The 22,308-nt window shown below is 35.6% G+C and overlaps 1 protein-coding gene and 2 long non-coding RNA genes across 3 annotated transcripts; all 3 read left to right on the plus strand.

Annotated features, from left to right (window-relative positions):
* Positions 1-1,472: 1,472 nt before the first annotated feature.
* Positions 1,473-6,841, plus strand: LOC307169580 (bactericidal permeability-increasing protein-like; the record flags this gene model as incomplete). Its single annotated transcript, XM_079890314.1, has 7 exons — positions 1,473-1,572; positions 4,209-4,296; positions 4,413-4,526; positions 5,777-5,920; positions 6,166-6,226; positions 6,311-6,371; positions 6,487-6,841. 7 exons carry the CDS (start codon positions 1,473-1,475, stop codon positions 6,630-6,632), a joined length of 714 nt encoding a protein of 237 aa, XP_079746440.1. The 3' UTR covers positions 6,633-6,841.
* Positions 6,842-10,778: 3,937 nt separating this feature from the next.
* On the plus strand, positions 10,779-12,441 carry LOC307170340. Its single transcript, XR_013823349.1, has 4 exons — positions 10,779-11,039; positions 11,182-11,295; positions 11,703-11,767; positions 11,953-12,441. It is a non-coding gene; the product is annotated as an uncharacterized lncRNA (long non-coding RNA).
* Positions 12,442-15,926: 3,485 nt separating this feature from the next.
* Positions 15,927-16,627, plus strand: LOC307169351. Its single transcript, XR_013823100.1, has 3 exons — positions 15,927-15,980; positions 16,123-16,236; positions 16,564-16,627. It is a non-coding gene; the product is annotated as an uncharacterized lncRNA (long non-coding RNA).
* Positions 16,628-22,308: the final 5,681 nt, after the last annotated feature.

Raw genomic sequence — 22,308 nt, forward strand, 5'->3', positions numbered from 1 at the left:
TTGCCGGTCACTTCTCAACAGGTCCAGCAGCACTCTCAGGGCCTCCCTGCTCAGAAGAAAATCAGGTCGTGTGTCATGGTCATTAAAAAACCTGTCCAGCACTGGCACGCTCAGGTTTATCCTGCAGTACAGGGGTCGGGTCTGGTCTGATTTAGAGAAACAAACAAAAGAGAAATTGTTTAGAGTTGTGACAAAGTAATTGTTGGACGATATAGTGATACTTAAACTACTTTTAGTAAGTATAAATGGCACATTGGGGAAATCTAAGTAGTTATATTTAAAACCTTACTTATGTACAAGTGTTATCTTGCATACTTGTATTTAATTTACCTAAGATATTAAGAGTAAAAGTACAGTTATGTATTCTGCATAAAAACCTCTTTGTCAGGGTTTTTAGATATGTTGTTGCATTCATATTACTGCTTGGCTATGTGTATATTGCATTTTAATTCTGAATATGTTGAAGGTTGTTATATTTAAAGTAATTTACAATTTACTGTTGAGTAGTTTACTGTACAACAATGCATCATATTGTAAAATACCATGGTTTTGTAGTGTTGCTGTCCTGTGAGAGAGAGAAAAAAACTCATTATTTCACATTTGTATGTGAATACTTAACGAATGTACTTGCTTACAGTCAACCACAGTTTATTTTGAAAATGAAACGAGCACAATTTTAAGGAATTGTTGCTATACAGATGCATGCCATATAAAAGGCTGCATCCGAAGGCGAGCAGGAGTAGCCTACCATATATATATATATATATATATATATATATATATATATATATATATATATATATATATATATATATATATATATATATATTTATTTATTTCACTGTGTTTATTTATTGTTTTGTGTTTTATGCTTCAACTGCATTAAAACAAAGCACGCTGGAAACATGCCTGAATAACATCACCATGATCAAGAGAATAAATCGCATCTTCGTAAGGTAGCCTATAACTAAACATTTGAACAGCTTTATGTTTATTTTGTATTTTCAAGTACACCCAGTACTTCTGTACTCCAACAATTAAGGATGCAGCTTCTGAATAGGGATGCAGCAAACCAGTTTACTTTACCTGGCCACGGTCTTGACAAAGCCGGAGATACATCACCCGGCGGCACCATCTCCTCCAGTAAAACATAAAATAAAAAAAGTAAAATGATGAAATCTTGCTCCATATTTTTTTAATAAATGCCACGTAGGATGGCAGCTCTCCTGTCGCAGCATTGCTAGGTGACAGCATAATGGGGAACACCTGGTGGCAATTACAAACCCTACGCAGGCTAGACTCGGAGCGTCCTTCGAATGCTGGGAAGACTGGGTGGGTCCTTCGAAGGACGCAGCCTTCACTTTGGGACACAGCTGCAGTCTGACAACTACAATTGATGAAAAATGACAGAGAGAACATGGTGTAAGTAGACGGACAATGTAATGACAAACAGGTGATTGCAATAATTCATGATGAGTCTGGGCAAAGGATTATGGGGACTGAAGTTCATGGCTGAGTGGCAAAGGTCAGAGAAGGAGTGCTCTCTAGTGGTCAACATGGGCACACCAGCTGGTGACTGTGACAGTAGCGTGTGAGACAGTGTGCTATGCACAAACAATACCGGACAAGGAACAGAACAAAAGCAGAAAGTTAAATACACAGTGATGATTAACTAAAAGATGAAAAGCTTTGATGATTAGTGTTAGTGGTGTCCATGTTGACTGATCAGTGGTGGGAAACTACAACAAGGAACATCTATGATGAATGTAAACAAAATACAAAGTCCAAGAACCTAAAATAAACTGAACGTGACTGTAACATATTATTATCAAATATTGGATTTAATATTGACCTTTGTCAACTTGTTTTCTTTCATTTAGCACAGGTTTTGTATTTATTTTTGCATCCTGTATCTGAGCTTATGCACCTAAATCATTTGGGGGGGAATTTTGGCAATACTGAATAAACTTTTAAAATATTCTGTACAATTTATCACACTAGACCACCCATTGAAAATGAATGGGAGAGATAAAAAATATCTTATTATAATATGACATAATGAGTGATTAGCCTACAGGCAATTTTAAAAGGCTGTTCATTTTTGACCTAGCTAGTAGAGATGCGCGGTTGGCGGTTATAGCCGCGGACTCCGCGGATAAACCGCGGATCGGGCGGATGACGTGATGAAAAATAATATTTTAATTAAATTCGGGCGGGTGGCGGGCGGTTGAACCAATCAAATCCAAAATATATGTATACATTGTTAGATATTGTTATCTGACTATACCTACATCCAAAAAAAAATCGCTTTTGGAATTTTTTGCAAAGCACACTTTGATATAGTCAAATTTTCTCGCCTGCAGAGTCTATGCAGACTGCTTGTTATTATCAGATGGTAACACCGGCGAAGGAGGTACGTGACAAACTCAAAAAAGGAGAATTAAAAACAAAGGAAATAGAAGGTTATTTTTATTTTTTACCAAAACGCTATAAATCCATACATTTTTTCCAAAAATTGATGGTTTGTCTTTTTTAAAAAGTCTTTTGTCATTTATTTTCCCTGTTTGCATTTATGAGGAAAAAACAATGTTACGTGACAGTTCTCGACGCGACCGCTCTGAAAGAGCGGCACTAAAAGACATTCAAACTTTCACAGAGACCTCAAACAGAAAGCACAAAGCCCTTCTTTAAAGCGAATTTCGTTTGGTATTAATTGTTTCTTAATTTTAATCCATGTTTCATTAACTAACCATGTCCTGGATTTAATAATTAAAAAGTAAATAGGCTATCTTGATTGTATAGGCTATTTTTTCATTATAAGTGTAAAATATTAGGCTGTGTATACCGACATGGATCAATTATTAATATTAGATTTCATCTGTCTTTTGTAGGCATAAGCCTAGCTGATGGCGCACCAACGAAAAAGCCTAAATGATGTGCCAAAATGCGTTTTCTATTAGGCTACAATGAAAATAATGTACAGTAGCCTATCAGATAAGGTCAGTTTTGCCGAAACACGTTTAATTTAGGCTATTTATTTATTTATTTATTTAAATAATTTATTTATTTTTTGTCCCTGTGCGCCGATCGGAGACGGAGACGGAGTTCACTGCTGATATTCTGAAGTAAGAGCTTTCTAGTCTCGCGGCTGTCATCAGCAGCGCCTTGCATCTCCCAATCAGCGGATGGTGGGCGGGTGCGGTTTTGAAAATTGGTCAAAAACGTTGGTGCGGATGGATGTCGGACGGATGATGAGTTTTGTGATGCGGTTGCGGATGAAATAATAGCCCATCCGCGCATCTCAACTAGCTAGCACATCAAATGTTTCACGGGGTTTTCAACACAGCGTAAAGGCTAGGGAAATCTTTTTTGGGATCATTATGATCTTTCTCTGGCTTTGGAATAGCCAGGTATAATTTCTGCTTCCTGCCAAATTAGTGAAATATTCCCAATATCCAGATAGAGGTAAACATTTTAAGAACATTTATTAAGATTCTTTAAAAAGCTTATAGCTGACTTTTTCTAACAGCTATGGGATCTTTTGATGGCTCGTGTTTCATGGAGAAAGGCTGATTACTGTATATGCTTCCATATTAAAAAAGTTATCCATTTCCTTTGTTTTTCAGAAAGATTTGAAAGGCAGGAATGCAGTTTACAACGGCTGATTGTTTCTTCTTTAATTTTCTTCAGCTCCCTTTTTGCTTTATTAATTGTTCTCGTTGCTTGTGATCTACCTTTTTTTTTAATAGTAATTTGATTTCTGAAGAAGAGTCTTTAAGTTTTTTTTCTACACTTTAGCAGCTTCTTTGCATTTGTCATCAAACCATGGAAGCTGTCTGCATTTTGAGTTTGAAGACGTTCTTGGAACTGTATTATTAGCTATGGATATAAGCAATTTTTAATTGATTTTTAATTTTTTGTTATGCTTGATTCTTCTCCTCTATTTTAATGGTTATAATGATTGGTCATTTCAACCGCGGTCATGCCATGAGAGGTCTAAGAATATCTAAGGTTGACAGATTGTTAAATCAGTTGTTTGGTATGTCCTCTCGGTGTAAATAAGATGCTGACACATCATTTAGTAGGAAAAGAGCATGTTTTTTTTTTTTTTTTTTCATAAAATCTTCAATCCTTATTAATTCAGTGTTGCCATGGATAGTGTTGCAAAACCCTCATCTTTAAGTACAAAAGTTTGTTTGTTTTGACAGTTGCAGGTAAGGCTGTTGAGAAGTTCGAACTGCATATCCAAAACATGGATATTCCAGACTTTGAAGTGACCAAGCATACAGCTACAGGGTAAGACAGTGTTCCTACAATATCCTCCTACTAAATAAAATTTATATTTTATATTACTTCATAGAATTTTATATAAATGTATATGTTATATTAAAATGTGCATATTTTCTTGACAGAGTGAAGATTCGTATAGATAGACTTCAATCGGTGCAGGCATTTGTTCCAAATACTGGAGTCACTATAAAAATTAAGAGTGCCGGAATTCAAGTGACTGGAAACCTGGTAAAAGGGTTAGTACAATGTTCATATCACAAATTTTCATCAAAGAAATCATTAGAAAAAAGAATAGTAGTAACAAACTATTTTTAATAAAAACTATGGAAGCTTGTTTCCGCCACAGAAAAAAAAAAAAAATATATAATAATTGCGACTTTTTATCTCACAATTGCGAGTTTACATCTCGCAATTCTGACTTTATTTCTCAGAATTGCGAGAAATAAAGTCAGAATTGCGTGAAATAAAGTCGCAATTTTGTGTTATAAAGTCAGAATTGCGAGATATAAATTCAGAATTGCGTGAAATAAAGTCGCAATTGCGATATATAAAGTCAGAACGACTTTATATCACGCAATTCTGACTTTATAACACGCAATTGCGACTCTGAATTTATATCTCACAATTCTGACTTTATATATCACAATTGCGACTTTATATCACGCAATTCTGACTTTATAACACGCAATTGCGAGTTTATATCTCGCAATTCTGACATTTTTTCTCAGAATTGTGAGATATAATAAAGTCCAATTCTAAGGAAAAAAAGATGGACTTTTTTTTTTTTTACCTCAGAATAGTTTATATCTCACAATTCTGACTTTATAACACGCAATTGCGACTTTATTTCATGCAATTCTGACTTCATATCTCCCAATTGCGACTTTATTTCTCAGAATTGCGACTTTATATCGCGCAATTGCGACTTTATTTCTCTGAATTGCGACTTTATATCTCGCAATTGCGACTTTATTTCTCAGAATTGCGACTTTATATCTCACAATTCTGACTTCATATTTCGCAATTGCGATTTTATTTCATTTACTTTATTTTATTTGAGATAAAAAGTCGCAATTATTATTTTTTTTTTTTTTTTTCTGTGGCGGAAACAAGCTTCTATAAAAAACACACAATAAACAGACAAAAAAAAACAAAAACATTTGTTTGCTTAATTAAACAGATGGAAAAAAAAAAATTGGTTAATGTGCAAACTTTTTTGAATGTCTGCCTCATGTTATTTTCAGGGTATCAGCACTTCCAATTTAATATTTTTTAATACCCCTTTTTTTAATAACTGCCTTGTCATTTTGGTTACGTCAGGGATACATCAACTAAAAAAAGTGGCTTTAATGTGAATATGTCTTTTCAAAGTATCTGGAGCCAACAACAGTGCCTGTTCAGAGCAGCCTCAACAAGTTACAGTAACACACAGTGAGTTAAATGAGGCTTCTGAAGAGGAAATAATGCCCTGAATGCTTTTCCACAGAGGAAGCAGTGATCCGTTTAAGGTGGATGTGGATACACTGACCATTACTGCCACTGTTGCAGTCGAAGTTAAAACTGGCCACCTAACACTCAACATAAAAAACTGTAAAACAGAAATTGGACCTTTCAGAACCGACCCTCTCAGGTAATGTTGTTCAGCTCACCACATCACAAATAGCAGCTGGCTAATAACTAGCTAAATCCGGATTAGTATGTTCAATAATAAAATATATGTTTATCCATTGGGTTGTATGCTCTGCAAATATCACATAACATTTAAAAGGAGACCCATTTACTCTGGATTATGTTCCCAGAGGCTATGTCATATAATTTTATACAAATTAGCTTACAGCTCATGAGAACTAACACTTTAAAATACTGTATTTACAGATGGGTGTCTGCTGTAATTTCCGGGTTTAATTCAGTTTTCCACAGCGTTCTTGGCAAACGGGTAAGACAATCACTGAACATTCACTGTTCACAACAGAAACCAAGAGTCTCATTCCATGTCAATATAAACTATTTGCTGTTTCAGGTCTGTTCTGTGATGACAACCAAACTTGCTGAGTTTAACCCCCAGCTGGCAACATTAAATGGTGCTATGAATAAACACTATTAACCACTGACTGCGATGATTACAAAAATCATTTCATGACAGCATTCATGACATTCAAAATAATTGTTCTTTCTGTTGTGACCGTTTCATTTTAGACAAAGTACGTGAATTTACTGGGATTTACTTCTCCATGGAGCCTGCTGTCATCTCTAGTGACAGCATTGAGCTAAGTTTTGTAAGCCAGAACGGACGGAAGAAACGACGACTCCTCGAAGAAACAAAGGACTCTCCTGAGAATTAACATTTGAACACTCTCTTGCATTAAGTAATAACGCCATCAAAGACGAAACACACGAGCAGTTCACACCTCACCCTTACAGTCTCCTCATCACCCATCCCTTCTCTCCTCATGCAGGATAACCTGAAATCCACCCAAAGATCTATATGGTTTAATGTGAACAATTATCATACAACACTATACAGGTGAAACTCGAAAAATTTGAATATCGTTCAAAAGTTCGTGTATTTCAGTAATTCAAATTAAAAGGTGAAACTAATATATTTAGTATAATACATATGCATGATTATACTTTTCAGAGGGCTGACATTTCTGTATTTAAAATCCTTTTTTTTTTATTGATTTCATGTAATATTCTAATTTTCTGAGATTTTGAATTTGGGGTTTTCATAACCTAAAGCTGTAAAGCTGTAAGCCATTATCATCAAAATTATAACTTTTGCACGATATTCAAATCTTTCGAGTTTCACCTGTACATGTTTGGTATCATTTGAAAATATCTCAGTGCGACTGGTACAACGGTCTCATCCCCACAGAAGCAAACCAAAAGCTAATAAAGCTTTTAGGAGTTTAGAGATATCTTCCTTACAGAGGAGGGTGGGTCTTTCATGCAAATGAAATCCTGCCCTCAAAAGGTGTAAACTCGAAAAAACTGTGATTAAAGCAAATTCCCATTGTTAGCACATGTTACCATTTGAAAGAGGTTTCTGTCTTGGGCTGATTATTTAAAGAGATGTTGCAAGAGGCTCAGTGTGATATTGTAATCAGATCAGTCCGTAATTGGATGCTCAGCATTATGTATTTTATCTAATGTCAGGTATGCATCTTTTACTCTTTATCTCTGAGCATTTGATGTTATTGTTACTTGATGTAATTAGCATGACACATTTACCTGACTAATAATAAATTGTTACATTTGGATTTATTCTGACTTAGTCTGAAATTATTAACTTAGTTTAAGTTGTATCTATTGTTACCGCAAAAGTGCGTCCAGGGTTAACTATATGCAGTGTTGGGCATGTTACTTTAAAAAAGTAATTAGTTAAAGTTACCAGTTACTTCTCACAAATAGTGACTGAGTTAGTAACTAAGGCTACGTTTACACGGAAACGATCTGAAGAGAAAACGCAAAAGTGATCACTTTTTATTCTGCGTTTAGACGAGCGTTATGGGGGGGAAATCTGCGTGCATACGGTGACGCAAAAGTGTGTGAAATTCAATGTAGTATGCACTCCAGGCGGCTAGGTGGCAATGTGAAGCACTGATCGGTGCCTTCACTGTCTAGCAGACTTTTGCGTTTTTACCGTTTAGACGGAAACGCGATGGTGGAGCGTTTTTAAGATTTCCACTCTGGAGGTTTCACTTTTTTGCGTTTTTAAGCCCCCAAAACGCCATCGCCGTCTAAACGAAAGGCACATCTGATAAAATATTTTTACGTTTTCACCCGGGAGCGTTCTCGTGTAAACAGGGCCTAAATTACATCATTATAAAAGTAACTAATTATCTGGGAAAGTAACTATTGAGTTTTTATTTTTTATTTTAAATGTTCAATTATGTCAAATAACTTGAATGCCCCCAATATTAAATATGTTGAATGAAACGGTAACTAAATAGAATAAATTATTATTATTATTATATAATATTGTAGCCTACAGTAATCTAGACTATTTTAATGTTGCTGTGGGACAATGTGTGAGAGAGAGACCTATTAAATTTAATATATATATTGTTAATATAATCATTACTAAAGTGGAAAAAAAACCACAATAGATGGTTTAGAAATGTATATATATATTGCACAGACCACAACTGGCCAACAAATAAGTCTAAAAATAAATTGTGCTTCTTAAGAAATGTACCAAAAATTAATATATAATAAAAAATATATATAAATACACTCTTTGTAGTGCAAATAAAAATGATAAAACTGTCACACAACTTCACAACTGGTAGACATACTGCAGCCTACTTGAAGTATTTTCTTCCTCACAAAAGTAAACAGTTTAACAAGAAGTGCTCTCAATATAGTACTGAACAATATACCAAAAATAAATAAAATGAATAAAATATAACATTTTGGGTTTTTGGCCCTATTTTATTGTTCTAAGCACATGGTCTAAAGCGCACGGGGCAAGTTCACTTAGGGCGTGTCCAAATCCACTTTTCTAGTTTAGCGACGGGAAAAATGGTCGGTGCACCCGGCGCATGGTCTAAAAGGGTTGTCCCTATTCTCTTAATGAGTAATGTGTGTTTTGGGATAATGTGAAATAAACCAATCAGAGTCTCATCTCCCATTCCCTTTAAAAGCCAGTTGCACTCGTGCCATGGCGGATTCGCTTACAAAATGTAACAATTGTGATCTCAGATAGATATAAAAATGTTTATTCATACTCTATAGAGGTCAGATATGTCTGAATCTCAGGAGGATAGGCCTATGTTTAATCAGTCAACATCTCTGTAAATGCAAACAAAAGTGATGTTCTTTATTTCATTCGAGATTTTACACACAAATCAGCTTGGCTGAAAACTGAACATGTGTTTATATTTTATAACCTCAATTAACACATCCAGAGCTGACTATGAAAACTCAGATTCTAGCGGTTCATGAGAACATATTGAAAGTCTTTATCTGAAATGTAAGTTCCACTGTAAAGACTCCTGGAATTGTAATGTTAAACATCAAAGTAGTTATTAACTAAAATAGGTTTATGTTGAACTATTTTAATATTGAACAAATTTAATAACAAATACATATTTTCTTGTAGTGTCTTTAAACCATACCTGCAATGACAACTCCCAATATTTATATTTTTGGCAGCCAATTTTTTTATTTTTTTATTTACAATATTCCTGATATAAATGTTCTTAATATGACAGTATGTACTTTTTTGGACTTGTCACATTTGTTGGAAAAGTACATTAATTATTTAAATTATGTTATATAAAATTTTCAGTACAAATATTTCATATTACAATAACGTTTAGCTTTTTTTAAGTTTCTGGAATATCCTATTATTGGAGCACTAGGAGGTGGTCTACAATTCAATCCGCTACAATCCACAGGTGACCCCCAAAACTCCAACACAGAAACTCTTATTCTCAGCGTAACAGAACATTATTTACACACAGTCGGTGTTTAAAATATGCTGCAGTCGATGGAAACAGTCAGTCTTAGTATGTTTCAGCTAGTCATTAACCAGCATTAGTCTGCTATCGGTGGCTCAAACCTCTGTTATTAACTCTAAAATGACGTTTTGGAATTAGTAACGGAGGCATGGGATTAGATGCGTAAGAAATTAGTCCTACATACAAGAGCGTTTTAATGACAAAAACTTGACAAACGTCTTGAAATACATCATCTGAACAATGTTTCGAGGTGTGGTAACTGTAGTATAAGCGGAATAATTGACTCCGGGCCGTTGAGTTATTAGAAAAATAATGCACACCCTTCGCATCGTGACTGCATTACCAGCCCGGGTGTGCATTATTTTTCTAATAATTCAATGTGGAAACTCCACACATGTGTTTGTTTTGCCACTAAACTTCTGAACAAACAGCCAGTCAGACGTGCACATTTATTGATTTGGTTTCATCTGTTCATCAAGATATCATCAGATGTTTTCTTTAACCATGAGTCTTTGCAATGGCATTTTAGTCAAAGCTCAATCTGATATGTCACCTGGTGCTGGTAGCAAATAATAAATATATACAATTTTATATGGTTATATAAAAGTTATTTGTTTTTTTGAGGAGCAAATCTGTATATTTACATAAAACACACTGGCATATTAACACACTGTATCTTCTAATGAATTGTTGAATGTCATGATGATCAACTAAGAATGATGATGTTCTCAGAGAAGGCCAGCTCTGACTTCCCCTCTCGTCTGTGTGGTCGAGGTTTGTGTTTCCGCTCACAGAATGAGATGTGTGTATGATCACATATAGCAGATATTATTCATCTGGATCAGACAATGAAGATCATACAGCTGCAGATCTGTGAGTTTCTCACGTCACATTTGATTGAGTCAGTTTTCTTTTGATTTTATATCTTAATAAATGTGTTTTTCTTTCTCTCATAGATCTGTTCATGTTGTATCAAGCCACAGAGAGTCTAACAAACACACCAGTAACTTTAGGATCTGATGTGATTATAACCTGTGATCTTGATATAAAGGAGATTTACTGGTACAAACAGAAATTACCGGATCCTCCAGTGTTGATCTTACGCACTTAGTACATTAGAAGGAGGTGACTATGAAAACAGCATCTTTATACACAAATACTCAGTGAAAACTAACAGTCGTCTGTTCATCAAAAATATCACCATTGATGAATTAGGAGTTTATTATTGTGTGAAAACTAGTGAACCACTAAAATTCAGCAACGGCACCAAAATCTACATCAGCGGTGAGTTATTTTATCATTTCATGTCTTTATAAACTACATGATGGATTCCAGATTGAATATACTGTATGAAGATCTAATAATAGTTTTATTGTTCTGTTAAAGACCGAAACTGAATAAAGATTGAACTACAAACCTTTTACAGACTCCGTCCACAGGAATCAGACAGATGACGCTCCACAACACCAGATACCATGGAGAAATATGACCATCATCATATCTGTCCTGCTGAATGTGCTTCTGACCATTGCATTAATAGGTTTGTACTTGTTTTACTACAGTAAAAGTCTCATTGAACTACAAGAAGACAAAGTCTAGATCTGAAAAATGTAGCCGGTTCACACAGAACGTGTTTTTGTCCAGTCACTTGTTTTTCTAATCCGCTGCGCTATGCTTTTGCATTGTTTTTTTATGTAAACACACACTAAACGCGTTTAACTGTTGCGCTCACATCTGTCTTCTTTTTCAGCGTCTCGTGCAAAACATGGCGCTCTAAAAATGGCTAAAAAAGTTAAACTTTAAAAAAAACACATTTCTCTAGACACTTTTTTCATTCCCCTGGTCTGAATCTCACATTTTTCACAGTAAAACACACTCTCTGTGAATCAGCTCTTGGACTGTTACACTGTGTGAATTCAGTGATATTCATATTCAGTGCTGTTTCAGGAATGGTGAAGAGCTTTATTAATGCAACTGGAAAATCTGCGGCTCAAAACTCAAATAATCCACAGGTAAGATCTTCAATATTAATATATGTTATCTTATTTTGTCCTCTATTATCCTGGAGATTCTTACAGTGAAACTTCAAGCTGCACAAGATTCATTAAATGATCTGAAATGTGTATGACCAGCTGACTGTACATTATGTCTATCATACTGTATATGTCCATTCATATATAATATGGTCCTCTTTCAGTGTGCTGAAGTTGATTTCTTCATGTGCTCCAGTAACACCAGGCCTAGTCAGGAGCAGAGCACTACTGTCTACTACAGCCAATGTGTGATGTGATACACTTTATGAATACAAAGTGTGCCTATATATGCTTTTTTTTTTTTTTACTAAAATGTATTGTTATTATGTTTTATATGTGTGAATTTTAATATATAATTTCATATATAATTTCCATTTGCTGCTTTGTATGTAAATAATCAGTGTGTGTATGATAGTAACACTTTTTGCTGTTACTGTTTTAAGTGGAGATCTTGCTTATATAGTAATACAATAGTTTTTTTCTCTCTCTATTATAAGTGCGCTGACATGCTCAGCAGTAAAAGTTATAAACCACATGATGATGAGCTTTCTTGGGGCTGAAACATGAGTGATGTTTTATAGACATTTGACATAAAGATTGATGTCAAGAAAACAAATGTCAATAAATCTAAAGATATTTTCTTTTTGGCATGCATATTAATAGTTTTTAATATTTTTGCACATGTTTAAAAACATCTAACTTTTGCACAGTTTTCTTTTTTGTGGTTAACACAAGCATGGTTTCGTGCAAATGAAGTGTTCCACTGGTTTGGTCACTTGATGAACAACACGATCACACACACTTGCTGCATCAAGTGGTTTAAACTTTAACCAAGTGACACGAAACACCATGTTAAAACTTTACAATTATGTTCCATTTATTAAAGTTAACCTCATTAGTTATCATGAACTAACAATAATAAAATAAATACTTTTAAAGCAGCTATTAATTGTAGTTCATGCTAATTGAATTTTTATTGAAATTTATTGAAATACATTATTAAAAACACAAGCTGTATCTGTAAATATTATTTAATGAACCTGAGCTAACATGAACTAACAATGAACAGCTGCATTTCTATTAACTAACATTAACAAAGATTACTAAATTGTATAACAAATGTTAGAAATAAGTTTCACACTTCCTATTATTTTCTAGAAGTACTAGGCAAAAAGAAATTCAATCCAGATGAATTAAAATACATAGAGTACTCACTTGCCTCGAGGATATTGTTAATGGTGAATTAGTGGATAATTCTGTCAAGAGACAGAAACTAAAAACCTCCTCTAAACTTATGAGTTAATAATCACGGGTTAGAGTGATACTACAGTTGAAGAAAACATAATATATGTGTGTATGACTTTGAAAAAAAAAGAAAATTGTGCTGTTCTCAGTGTCTTGGGTCATTTTGCTGCCAGTGAATTAGAGATAAATACATTGTTTTAAAGACAAGACATTATATATATATAGGTGAAGGGTTGAGTTGTGAACAAATAAGACAATACAACGCTAAACGTGTGGCCAGAGCAAACCTGCCTTTAACTTCCTCTTGATTGTGGTTAATCACTCTATTCATCTGAAAGCTCTGAGGTAAAGTTACATCTCTACAGTCGTGTGAAAGAAACAAGTGTTTTAACATCATGAAGATTGTGCAGCTTTACCTCTGTGAGTTTATTGTACTTTATGAATATTTTATTGTTCTTTATAAGATAATTTATAATGTTTAATGACATAATAATAATCCATAGTATGTGTCTGTTGTGTTTATTCCACAGATCTGCTCATATGGTGTGAAGCTGCGAGGACTTTAACTGATCAACTAACAGATTTGGGTCAAAATGTGACGATAAACTGTGATTTTGATGTAAATGAGGTTTATTGGTTTTTACAGAAACTTCCAGATTCTCCGGTTGTCATATTACTCTCTTCCACAACGTCAGCTCTCTTTCACTACAGTAAAGCTTTTAGGCAGAAATATTCAGTGCAAAGTAAACATCGCCTGTTCATAAATAATGCCACTATTGATGATTTAGGAGATTATTACTGTGTGACCACAGACACTCCTCCTAAATACAGCGACGGCACCAGACTACACATCACTGGTGAGTGAACATTCAGTGATCATCAAGCTTAACACTTAATCATTGTTAGACAAAACAATATTAAATATTAATATTAAAACCCTTCAATGATTACACAGTACCAACTCCGACTCCAGAGATCCAGAATCATACAGTGAAGAACACTGAGAAGAATCAGACACAATGGCAGATTATTATCTTCATATCTGCTTTCATAAATGGTCTTCTGATCATCGTGATCATAGGTGAGCTCTTTGGTGAAATTATATGTGTATGTCTCCAAATGTGGACATTGTGCTCTTGAATTCTATCAGTATGCTGTTTTACATTTATTAAAGAATATTTGAACAGCTCTTGCAGTTACAGCTCTTTATAGTGACTACAATTGTTATGTTACAGAAAGAAGAAAACCATGAAATCTTGGTGAATAAATCATGTTTTTGTCTGAACTAGTAATTTAATGTTAAATCTGAATTCACTTTGTCACTTTTAAGGACTCTTAAAGATGTTTGTTCATGCAAGAAACAGAGACGACTTGAAACTATTTCAAGACACAGACCTACACAATCTTCAAGACATGGATTTAAAACAACCTCAAGACTCAACACAAACACTGATATGTTACATGAAAATATAAAGTAACACAATATGTTTTTCTCTTTGTTAAAGTATAAAGCTTATAAATATGGTTATAATTATGCATATGTGCTGATATTCAGACCAACAGTGCGACTGAGAGCTTGATATTGATTTATACAGTAATGTATGTGCTGTTTAGGGGCAAGTAAATATTAAAAACATAATACCCAATTATGCATGTGAGACTTTTATTTTCATAATATGTCAATCAGAAATATGTGACCGGAAATAATGTTTTCATGTTTCCTGCTGGCTTTGTTCTATGCTTTTGTAATTTGTTTATTTCTGTTGAAACTAAAAAATGAAGTCACAACACAAATGAAATGCCTCCTGAACACAAGAGAGCAGTGTTGAGCAAGAAAACCAGGATTTAAAAACATTTACTGACAATAAATCAAAAACATTGACTATAGTGACTACATTGGCTATAAATGTACAAAATCAAACCAAGTTGCATTTCCGTTGTGTTGTGAACCTTTGTTTGTTCACTGAGTGTGCTTTAAAACACATACAAGGACTAAATCTTAGGATGTGGATTTTGTCTATTTGCTAAATTTAGGTTAAAACTTATTTAGAGACCTTTACCATGCGTTCATCATTTATTTTACTGTGTTGTAAATGTATTTTATGTATAGGTGTATTATCAGTAAAATCACTGTTTCTTTTCAAAGATTACATTTTTTTATGAGCATAAGACTAGGACTGACAATTAACAATATAAGCAAACCTCACAATATATTTGTGTGTGTGTGTGTGTGTGTGTGTGTGTTTGTGTGTTTTGAAAAAAAAAAAAAAAAGGAGCAAATCAAAATAAACATTTGTAGATTACAAAAAAAAACACACTGGCATATTTACACACACTGTATCTTCTAATGACTTGTTGATTTAAACAACTAAGAATGATGATGTTCTCAGAGAAGGCCAGCTCTGACTTCCCCTCTCGTCAGTGTGGTCGAGGTTTGTGTTTCCGCTCACAGTTCGAGATGTGTGTATGATCACATATAGCAGATATTATTCATCTGGATCAGACAATGAAGATCATACAGCTGAAGATCTGTGAGTTTCTCACGTCACATTTGATTGAGTCAGTTTTCTTTTGATTTTATATCTTAATAAATGTGTTTTTCTTTCTCTCATAGATCTGTTCATGTTGTATCAAGCCACAGAGAGTCTAACAAACACACCAGTAACTTTAGGATCTGATGTGAATATAACCTGTGATCTTGATATAGAGGAGATTTACTGGTACAAACAGAAATTACCGGATCCTCCAGTGTTGATCTTACGCACTTATGATAGAACATTTGAAGGAGGTAGATATGAAAACCACACCTCTAAACACAAATACTCAGTGAAAACTAACAGTCGTCTGTTCATCAAAAATATCACCATTGATGAATTAGGAGTTTATTATTGTGTGAAAACTAGTGAACCACTAAAATTCAACAACGGCACCAAAATCTACATCAGCGGTGAGTTATTTTATCATTTCATGTCTTTATAAACCACATGATGGATTCCAGATTGAATATACTGTATGAAGATCTAATAATAGTTTTATTGCTCTGTTAAAGACTGAAACTGAATAAAGATTGAACTACAAACCTTTTACAGACTCCGTCCACAGGAATCAGACAGATGACGCTCCACAACACCAGATATCATGGAGAAATATGACCATCATCATATCTGTCCTGCTGAATGTGCTTCTGACCATTGCATTAATAGGTTTGTACATGTTTTACTACAGTAAAAGTCTCATTGAACTACAAGGTGACAAACTCTAGATCTACAAAATGTAGCCGGTTCACACAGAACGTGTTTTTGTCCGGTTGCTTGTTTTTCTATTCCACTGCGCTACTTCTGCATTGTTTTTTTTTTTTTATGTAAACGGTTACTAAAAAAACTTTAAAAAAACACATTTCTCTAGACACTTTTTTCATTCCCCTGGTCTGAATCTCACATTTTTCACAGTAAAACACACTCTCTGTAAATCAGCTCTTGGACTGTTACACTGTGTGAATTCAGTGATATTCATATTCAGTGCTGTTTCAGGAATGGTGAAGAGCTTTATTAATGCAACTGGAAAATCTGCGGCTCAAAACTCAAATAATCCACAGGAAAGATCTTCAATATTAATATATGTTATCTTATTTATCCTGGAGATTCTTACAGTGCAACTTCAAGCTGCACAATATTCATTAAATGATCTGAAATGTGTATGACCAGCTGACTGTACATTATGTCTATCATACTGTATATGTCCATTCATATATAATATGGTCCTCTTTCAGTGTGCTGAAGTTGATTTCTTCATGTGCTCCAGTAACACCAGGCCTAGTCAGGAGCAGAGCACTACTGTCTACAGCCAATGTGTGATGTGATACACTTTTTGCACTTTTTGCTGGTACTGTTTTAAGTGGAGATCTTGCTAATATATAGTAATAATATATTTTCTCTCTCTCTCTCTGTTATAAGTAAAAGTTGTAAACCACATGGATGATGAGCTTTCTGGGGGCTAAAGCAGCTTTTTTATCTCTGCAACAATTTTAGTTATTCTTGATATTAAATTACACATCACATGAGTGATGTTTTACAGACATTTGACAAAACTTGAAGTCAAGAAAACAAATGTCAATAAATCTAAAGATATTTTTTTGGCACGCATATTAATTGTTTTTTATATTTTTGCACATGTTTAAAAACATCTAACTTTTGCACAGTTTTCTTCTTTGTGGTTAACACAAGCATGGTTTCGTGCAAATGAAGTGTTCCACTGGTTTGGTCACTTGATGAACAACACGATCACACACACATGCATCAAGAGGTTTAAACTTTAACCAAGTGAACATGACACGAAACACCATGATAACACTTTACAATTATGTTCTATTTTTTAACATAAGTTAACTTCACTAGTTAACATGAAATAACAATGAAAAAATACTTCTAGAGCATTTATTCATTTTAGTTAACTGGGCTGTTCTCAGTGTCAACTTTTCTGCCAGTGAATTAGAGATAAATATATATATATATATATATATATATATCAATGGTCAATGGTTGAGTTTTGAACAAATAGACAAAAAACAAAACAAAAAAAAAACAGAGTGTGGCCAGAGTATCTCTACAGTCATGTGAAAGAAACAAATGTTTTAGCATAGATTATCAATTAGTGTTTTAGATTATCAAGTGTTTTAGATTAGCCAGCTTCACTATTCTGCCCTCGTAAAAGAATTCCCCTTCTTCAACTAGGCAGACAGATAGCTCCTTCCGCAAGAAAGTTGAACTGAAGCATGGATTTATTAGCACCACCACTTAAAATACAAGTGGAACAGAGGAAAGTACAGAAAAAGGAACACGTTTCTAAAAAGACTGTACATTAATAATCGTATCAGTTTGCCTGTTGACCAATTCCAAACATATGATGGGAACAAGCTTCTTGTAAACCTAATACTTACAGACAAAGCTTATAAATGATTGCAAAGATGATGAATTGATTGAAGATAGCTGCTTTAACTGTGTGACTAGCATCAACTGAGTAAAACAAGATTGCTGCTATTAAAGGTCAGAAGTTACTCTCTATGGGTGGTTTCACAAATAGTTAATTTTAAAAGAACCAAACCCAGTTCACTTAAAGGGAACCAGCCGGAAAGTGTCCTCAGTCCTTCTGGTGTTCATAATATAGTGGACTCAAAAGAGCACCCGTTTTTTTTTTTTGGTCCTCTTCAGCATTGAAGTGATCTCAAACCCTTTCTTGTTCACACCACAACCTCAAAAGAACTCCGACAAGCACAAGTGCTTGCACCCACAATTTCATCCTGGTCATCATAGAAGGGACAGGAATGCTTAATTTCACCCACTTTGATGCATTTTGTCAGGCATTGTAGTGTAAGCCCGTCTGGATCGGTCCAAAGGTGGTATCCGATAGAACGGGTGGAGGTCTCTGCGTGTTACTGTCTTTCCGTGCGGCAAAGTAATTTATATTATATAATTATATATATCATATAATAGTTTAGCAGCACATTTGATTATTCTTTTCAACTCTTTACTTATATTTTACCCGTTCATATAAGGAAGCTATGTCGCTCAGAGGTCCTCACGCTTAACGCGGGTCTCGCGTTCACAAGCTCGTCAGTTTTCATCACCAAACAGAGGTAATTACTATATACCTGAGATTGGTCGCATTCAAGCTTACACAATCACATATACTTTGGTATAGCCCCCATGGAATTGCATACACTTGAATTTAACATAACGTTTACTTAAGCAGAGGTATGGCCACTACTACAGATACTGTAAGTCAACCAACATTACTTCTCTTATAATAGCTTTGGATTGGCCATGCCGTGGTTTCCCACGTACACTTATCTAAAGTAACATTAAATTAAAACAGAGGTAAGACACCCAGATTTAGGTTGGTCAAGTGGCATGTTTACAGCCCTAAACGGAAATTCACTTTTTGTCTTTGCAAACCAAATATTAGTCGTCACTAATCTGACTCAAAACTTGCAGTAACATACAAATCTGTTTAATCTACTTGGGAAAACAATTTCAGAGTCAGTCGGAATAAATCAAATGTAACAATTTATTATGTCAGGTAAATGTGTCATGCCAATTTCATAATCAGTTCAAAGATAATAAAAACAAAACTTCAAATGCTCTGAAATAAAGAGAGAAGATGCGAAGATGCGAACCTGACATTATAAAATACATGATGCAAAGTGTTTGGCATACACTCAGCATCACGGGCTAATTTGAGTTACAAGTCGCCCCGAGCCTCTTGTTGCAATTCATTATATACCCAGACCAAGGCAGAAACTTCTTTTACACGGAAACATTTGCTAACAGTAGGAATTTGCATTCAGAGTTTAGACCTTTTGAGAGCAGGAGGCCATTTGCCTGGAAGACGCACGCTCCTCTGTGTGCGAGTTATCTCTAAAGTTGTCTCAAGTTATCTTTTGTTTTACTGCTTTTGGAATGAGACCTTTGTACCAGTCGCACTGAGACATTTCAAATGATACCAAACATGTATAATTACTTATTGTACTTATTTAACATTGCATAGGTTTTCAGTGAGTTTTAGATGAGGGGGAGAAGAGGGGGAGCAGGGGGAGATGATGAGAATGTAAAAGTGAGGTGAGAGCTGCACTGTGTGTTGCATCTCGGATGTTGCTGTTACAACCCATACACAAAAGAAATATATTTGAAATATATTTTCAGGATATATTTTGGAATATATGCAAATATTTGAAATTGGCCCAATAAATATATTTCATACTTATATTTCATATATTTTTGTTATATTTCAGAATATATTTCAATGTATTTTTTCTGTATGGGTCCCCAAAAGTGTCAAAAATATATGTGGCATATATTCCAAATACATTGAAATATATTCTGAAATATAACAAAAATATATGAAATATAAGTATGAAATATATTTATTGGGCCAATTTCAAATATTTGCATATATTCCAAAATATATCCTGAAAATATATTTCTTTTGTGTATGGGAAAGCAAGAGAGACTTCAAATGTTAATTCTCAGGAGAGCCTTTTGCTTTCTCGCTGGGTAGCCCAGACTTACTGGCACCCACATTACAGTAGCACTGTTCTGTTATAGCCTCTTTTTAGGGGTGGGCGATATGGCAAAAATATCATATCACAATTTCTTTCAGGAAAATCCTGATTTTATCACCATTCTTTATATGTTTTTTTTTTTTTTTTTTCTTACCATTTTCCAAGTGACAGCAGTACAGGCAAACTAATTTCCCCATTTTAAAAATGTAGCCTTACAAGGTAACAAAATAATATAATTATAAAATATAATTTCATTATTTTATCTTTGTTATTAAAAATAAGAACAAAAATACACATTACAAATACACAACATAATATACAAATTGAATAAACAGTGCTTTATTTTTCAGCCACCGTAGGTGTAGGCCTATTAAATAAACCAATGTAAAAATAAAACACCATATTGTCACGGGTTGGTCCAAGCAAAGAGGATGCAGGATCTAACCGCAGCAGTTTATTCACCCAACTCAAAAAAAAACTCAACAGGAAGTCGGGGAGCCATGCCGGTGCCGGCAGGTCTGAGGGCCATGGCGGTGGCAGAAAGTCTGGGGGCCCAGGGCGGAGATGACCCCTCAAACAGCCAGGGCGGAGACTGCAGTCCAGGAGCCCGGGACGTATAGCCCACCCCCCCCACCCCACCCCCCCAAAAATTATTGGGAAGAGCTAGGGGTTTATTGATTGGAGGCAAATTCTCAGGCACGGTGGCGGCCATCTTGGTCGAAGACTCAGGCTCGGCGGCCTCCACGGCGAGACTCTGGAAGGGCGGCGGCCATCTTGGCTGAGGGTTCACGGGCTGGAGCCGATGTGTGTGCTGCCCACACACACAAAATAGCCGTGGCCACTAGGATCAGCGCTGCATCTTCCGGAGCTGACTCAGGTGCAGCGGCCATCTTATCCGGAGACACAGGCACAGCTGACATGGCGTGAACAGTCTCTGGCTCAGCAGGCATGACGTGAACAGTCTCTGGCTCAGCAGGCATGACGTGAACAGTCTCTGGAGTGGTGGCCATCTTGGCAGATTGCGCTGACTTCAGCGGTGGATCTGCCATGCTGGATATCATTCTTGGTCACCCAAAGACCGATCTGGTGGCCACTAGGACGGCCGCTCAGGTGGATTGACCTCCGTGGCCTTGACCCTTGGCCCATCCACTATGGCCCGGGACGTATAGCCCCCCACCAAAATTTGCTTGGGATGAGCTAAGAGTTTATTGACTGGAGGCAAATTCTCAGGCGCGGTGGCCTCAACGGGACAAGACTCTGGAAGGGCGGTGGCCTCGACGGGACGAGACTCTGGAAGGGTGGCGGCCATTTTGGCTGAGGGTTCACGGGCTGGAGCCAATGTGTGTGCTTCCCACATTCTTGGTCACTCAGAGACCGATCTGGTGGCAGGCCTGATGTCTGGCGAGCTGGTTTTCTCCTCACTCTCCCCAATGGTAAAGAGGGATCCATTGTTGACTAGCACCCACTCTACGAAGTCCTGGAAGTTCCCCCGAGGCCCATCTCCAGAAATACACACAGAGGTTGGTGTCATCATAATGGACGAAAGGTAGCAAATCCAAATACCTCTGTGTGTGGGCCTCGAGGGACAGATCCCCCCTGGGAGAGGAGGATAATTTCTACTGCTGCTAGATCCATATTCATATGTCATGGGTTCATATGTCATGGGTCCAAAGAGGATGCAGGATCTAATCGCAGCAGTTATTATTAACCAAACTAAGTACAAACAAGAAGTACAACCATGTACATTTTGAAGGCAAACAGCTTCAGCGAGTAACAGAAGTAGAGATAAATGAGGTCAAATATTGTGTTAAAGATGTGTTTACCGTGGGCCACTTGCATACAGAAGAAGTTCCATTGTTTTTCCTGATTAAGTACATTCTTAACATGGACACTGGTTATTGTGTGGCAAGCTGTTAATTCCTGAATCCTTTTGTCGTCATTATTATTCATACTGTGTGGAATATGAGAATGAAGGGACTGTCCTCTCACCAGGTGAGGAGGTTGATACCAGGCACTAGATGCTTACAGTGTTGATAACAAATTATTTATTAGCACTAGGTATTCTTGCTGAAGAACAACTGCCCTATGTGCAGCACATGATATAGCCTGTTTAATTAGCTGGATATCAATTTATAACAGTACTTTTAATTATAACAATTCCTGATTTGTAAGGATTCTACGGTATAGACAATTTCATGTATTCCTGTTACTTTGTTTG

The sequence above is a fragment of the Squalius cephalus genome (assembly GCF_949319135.1).
Source record: "Squalius cephalus genome assembly, chromosome: 13".
In the NCBI taxonomy this organism is placed as follows: Eukaryota; Metazoa; Chordata; class Actinopteri; order Cypriniformes; family Leuciscidae; genus Squalius; species Squalius cephalus.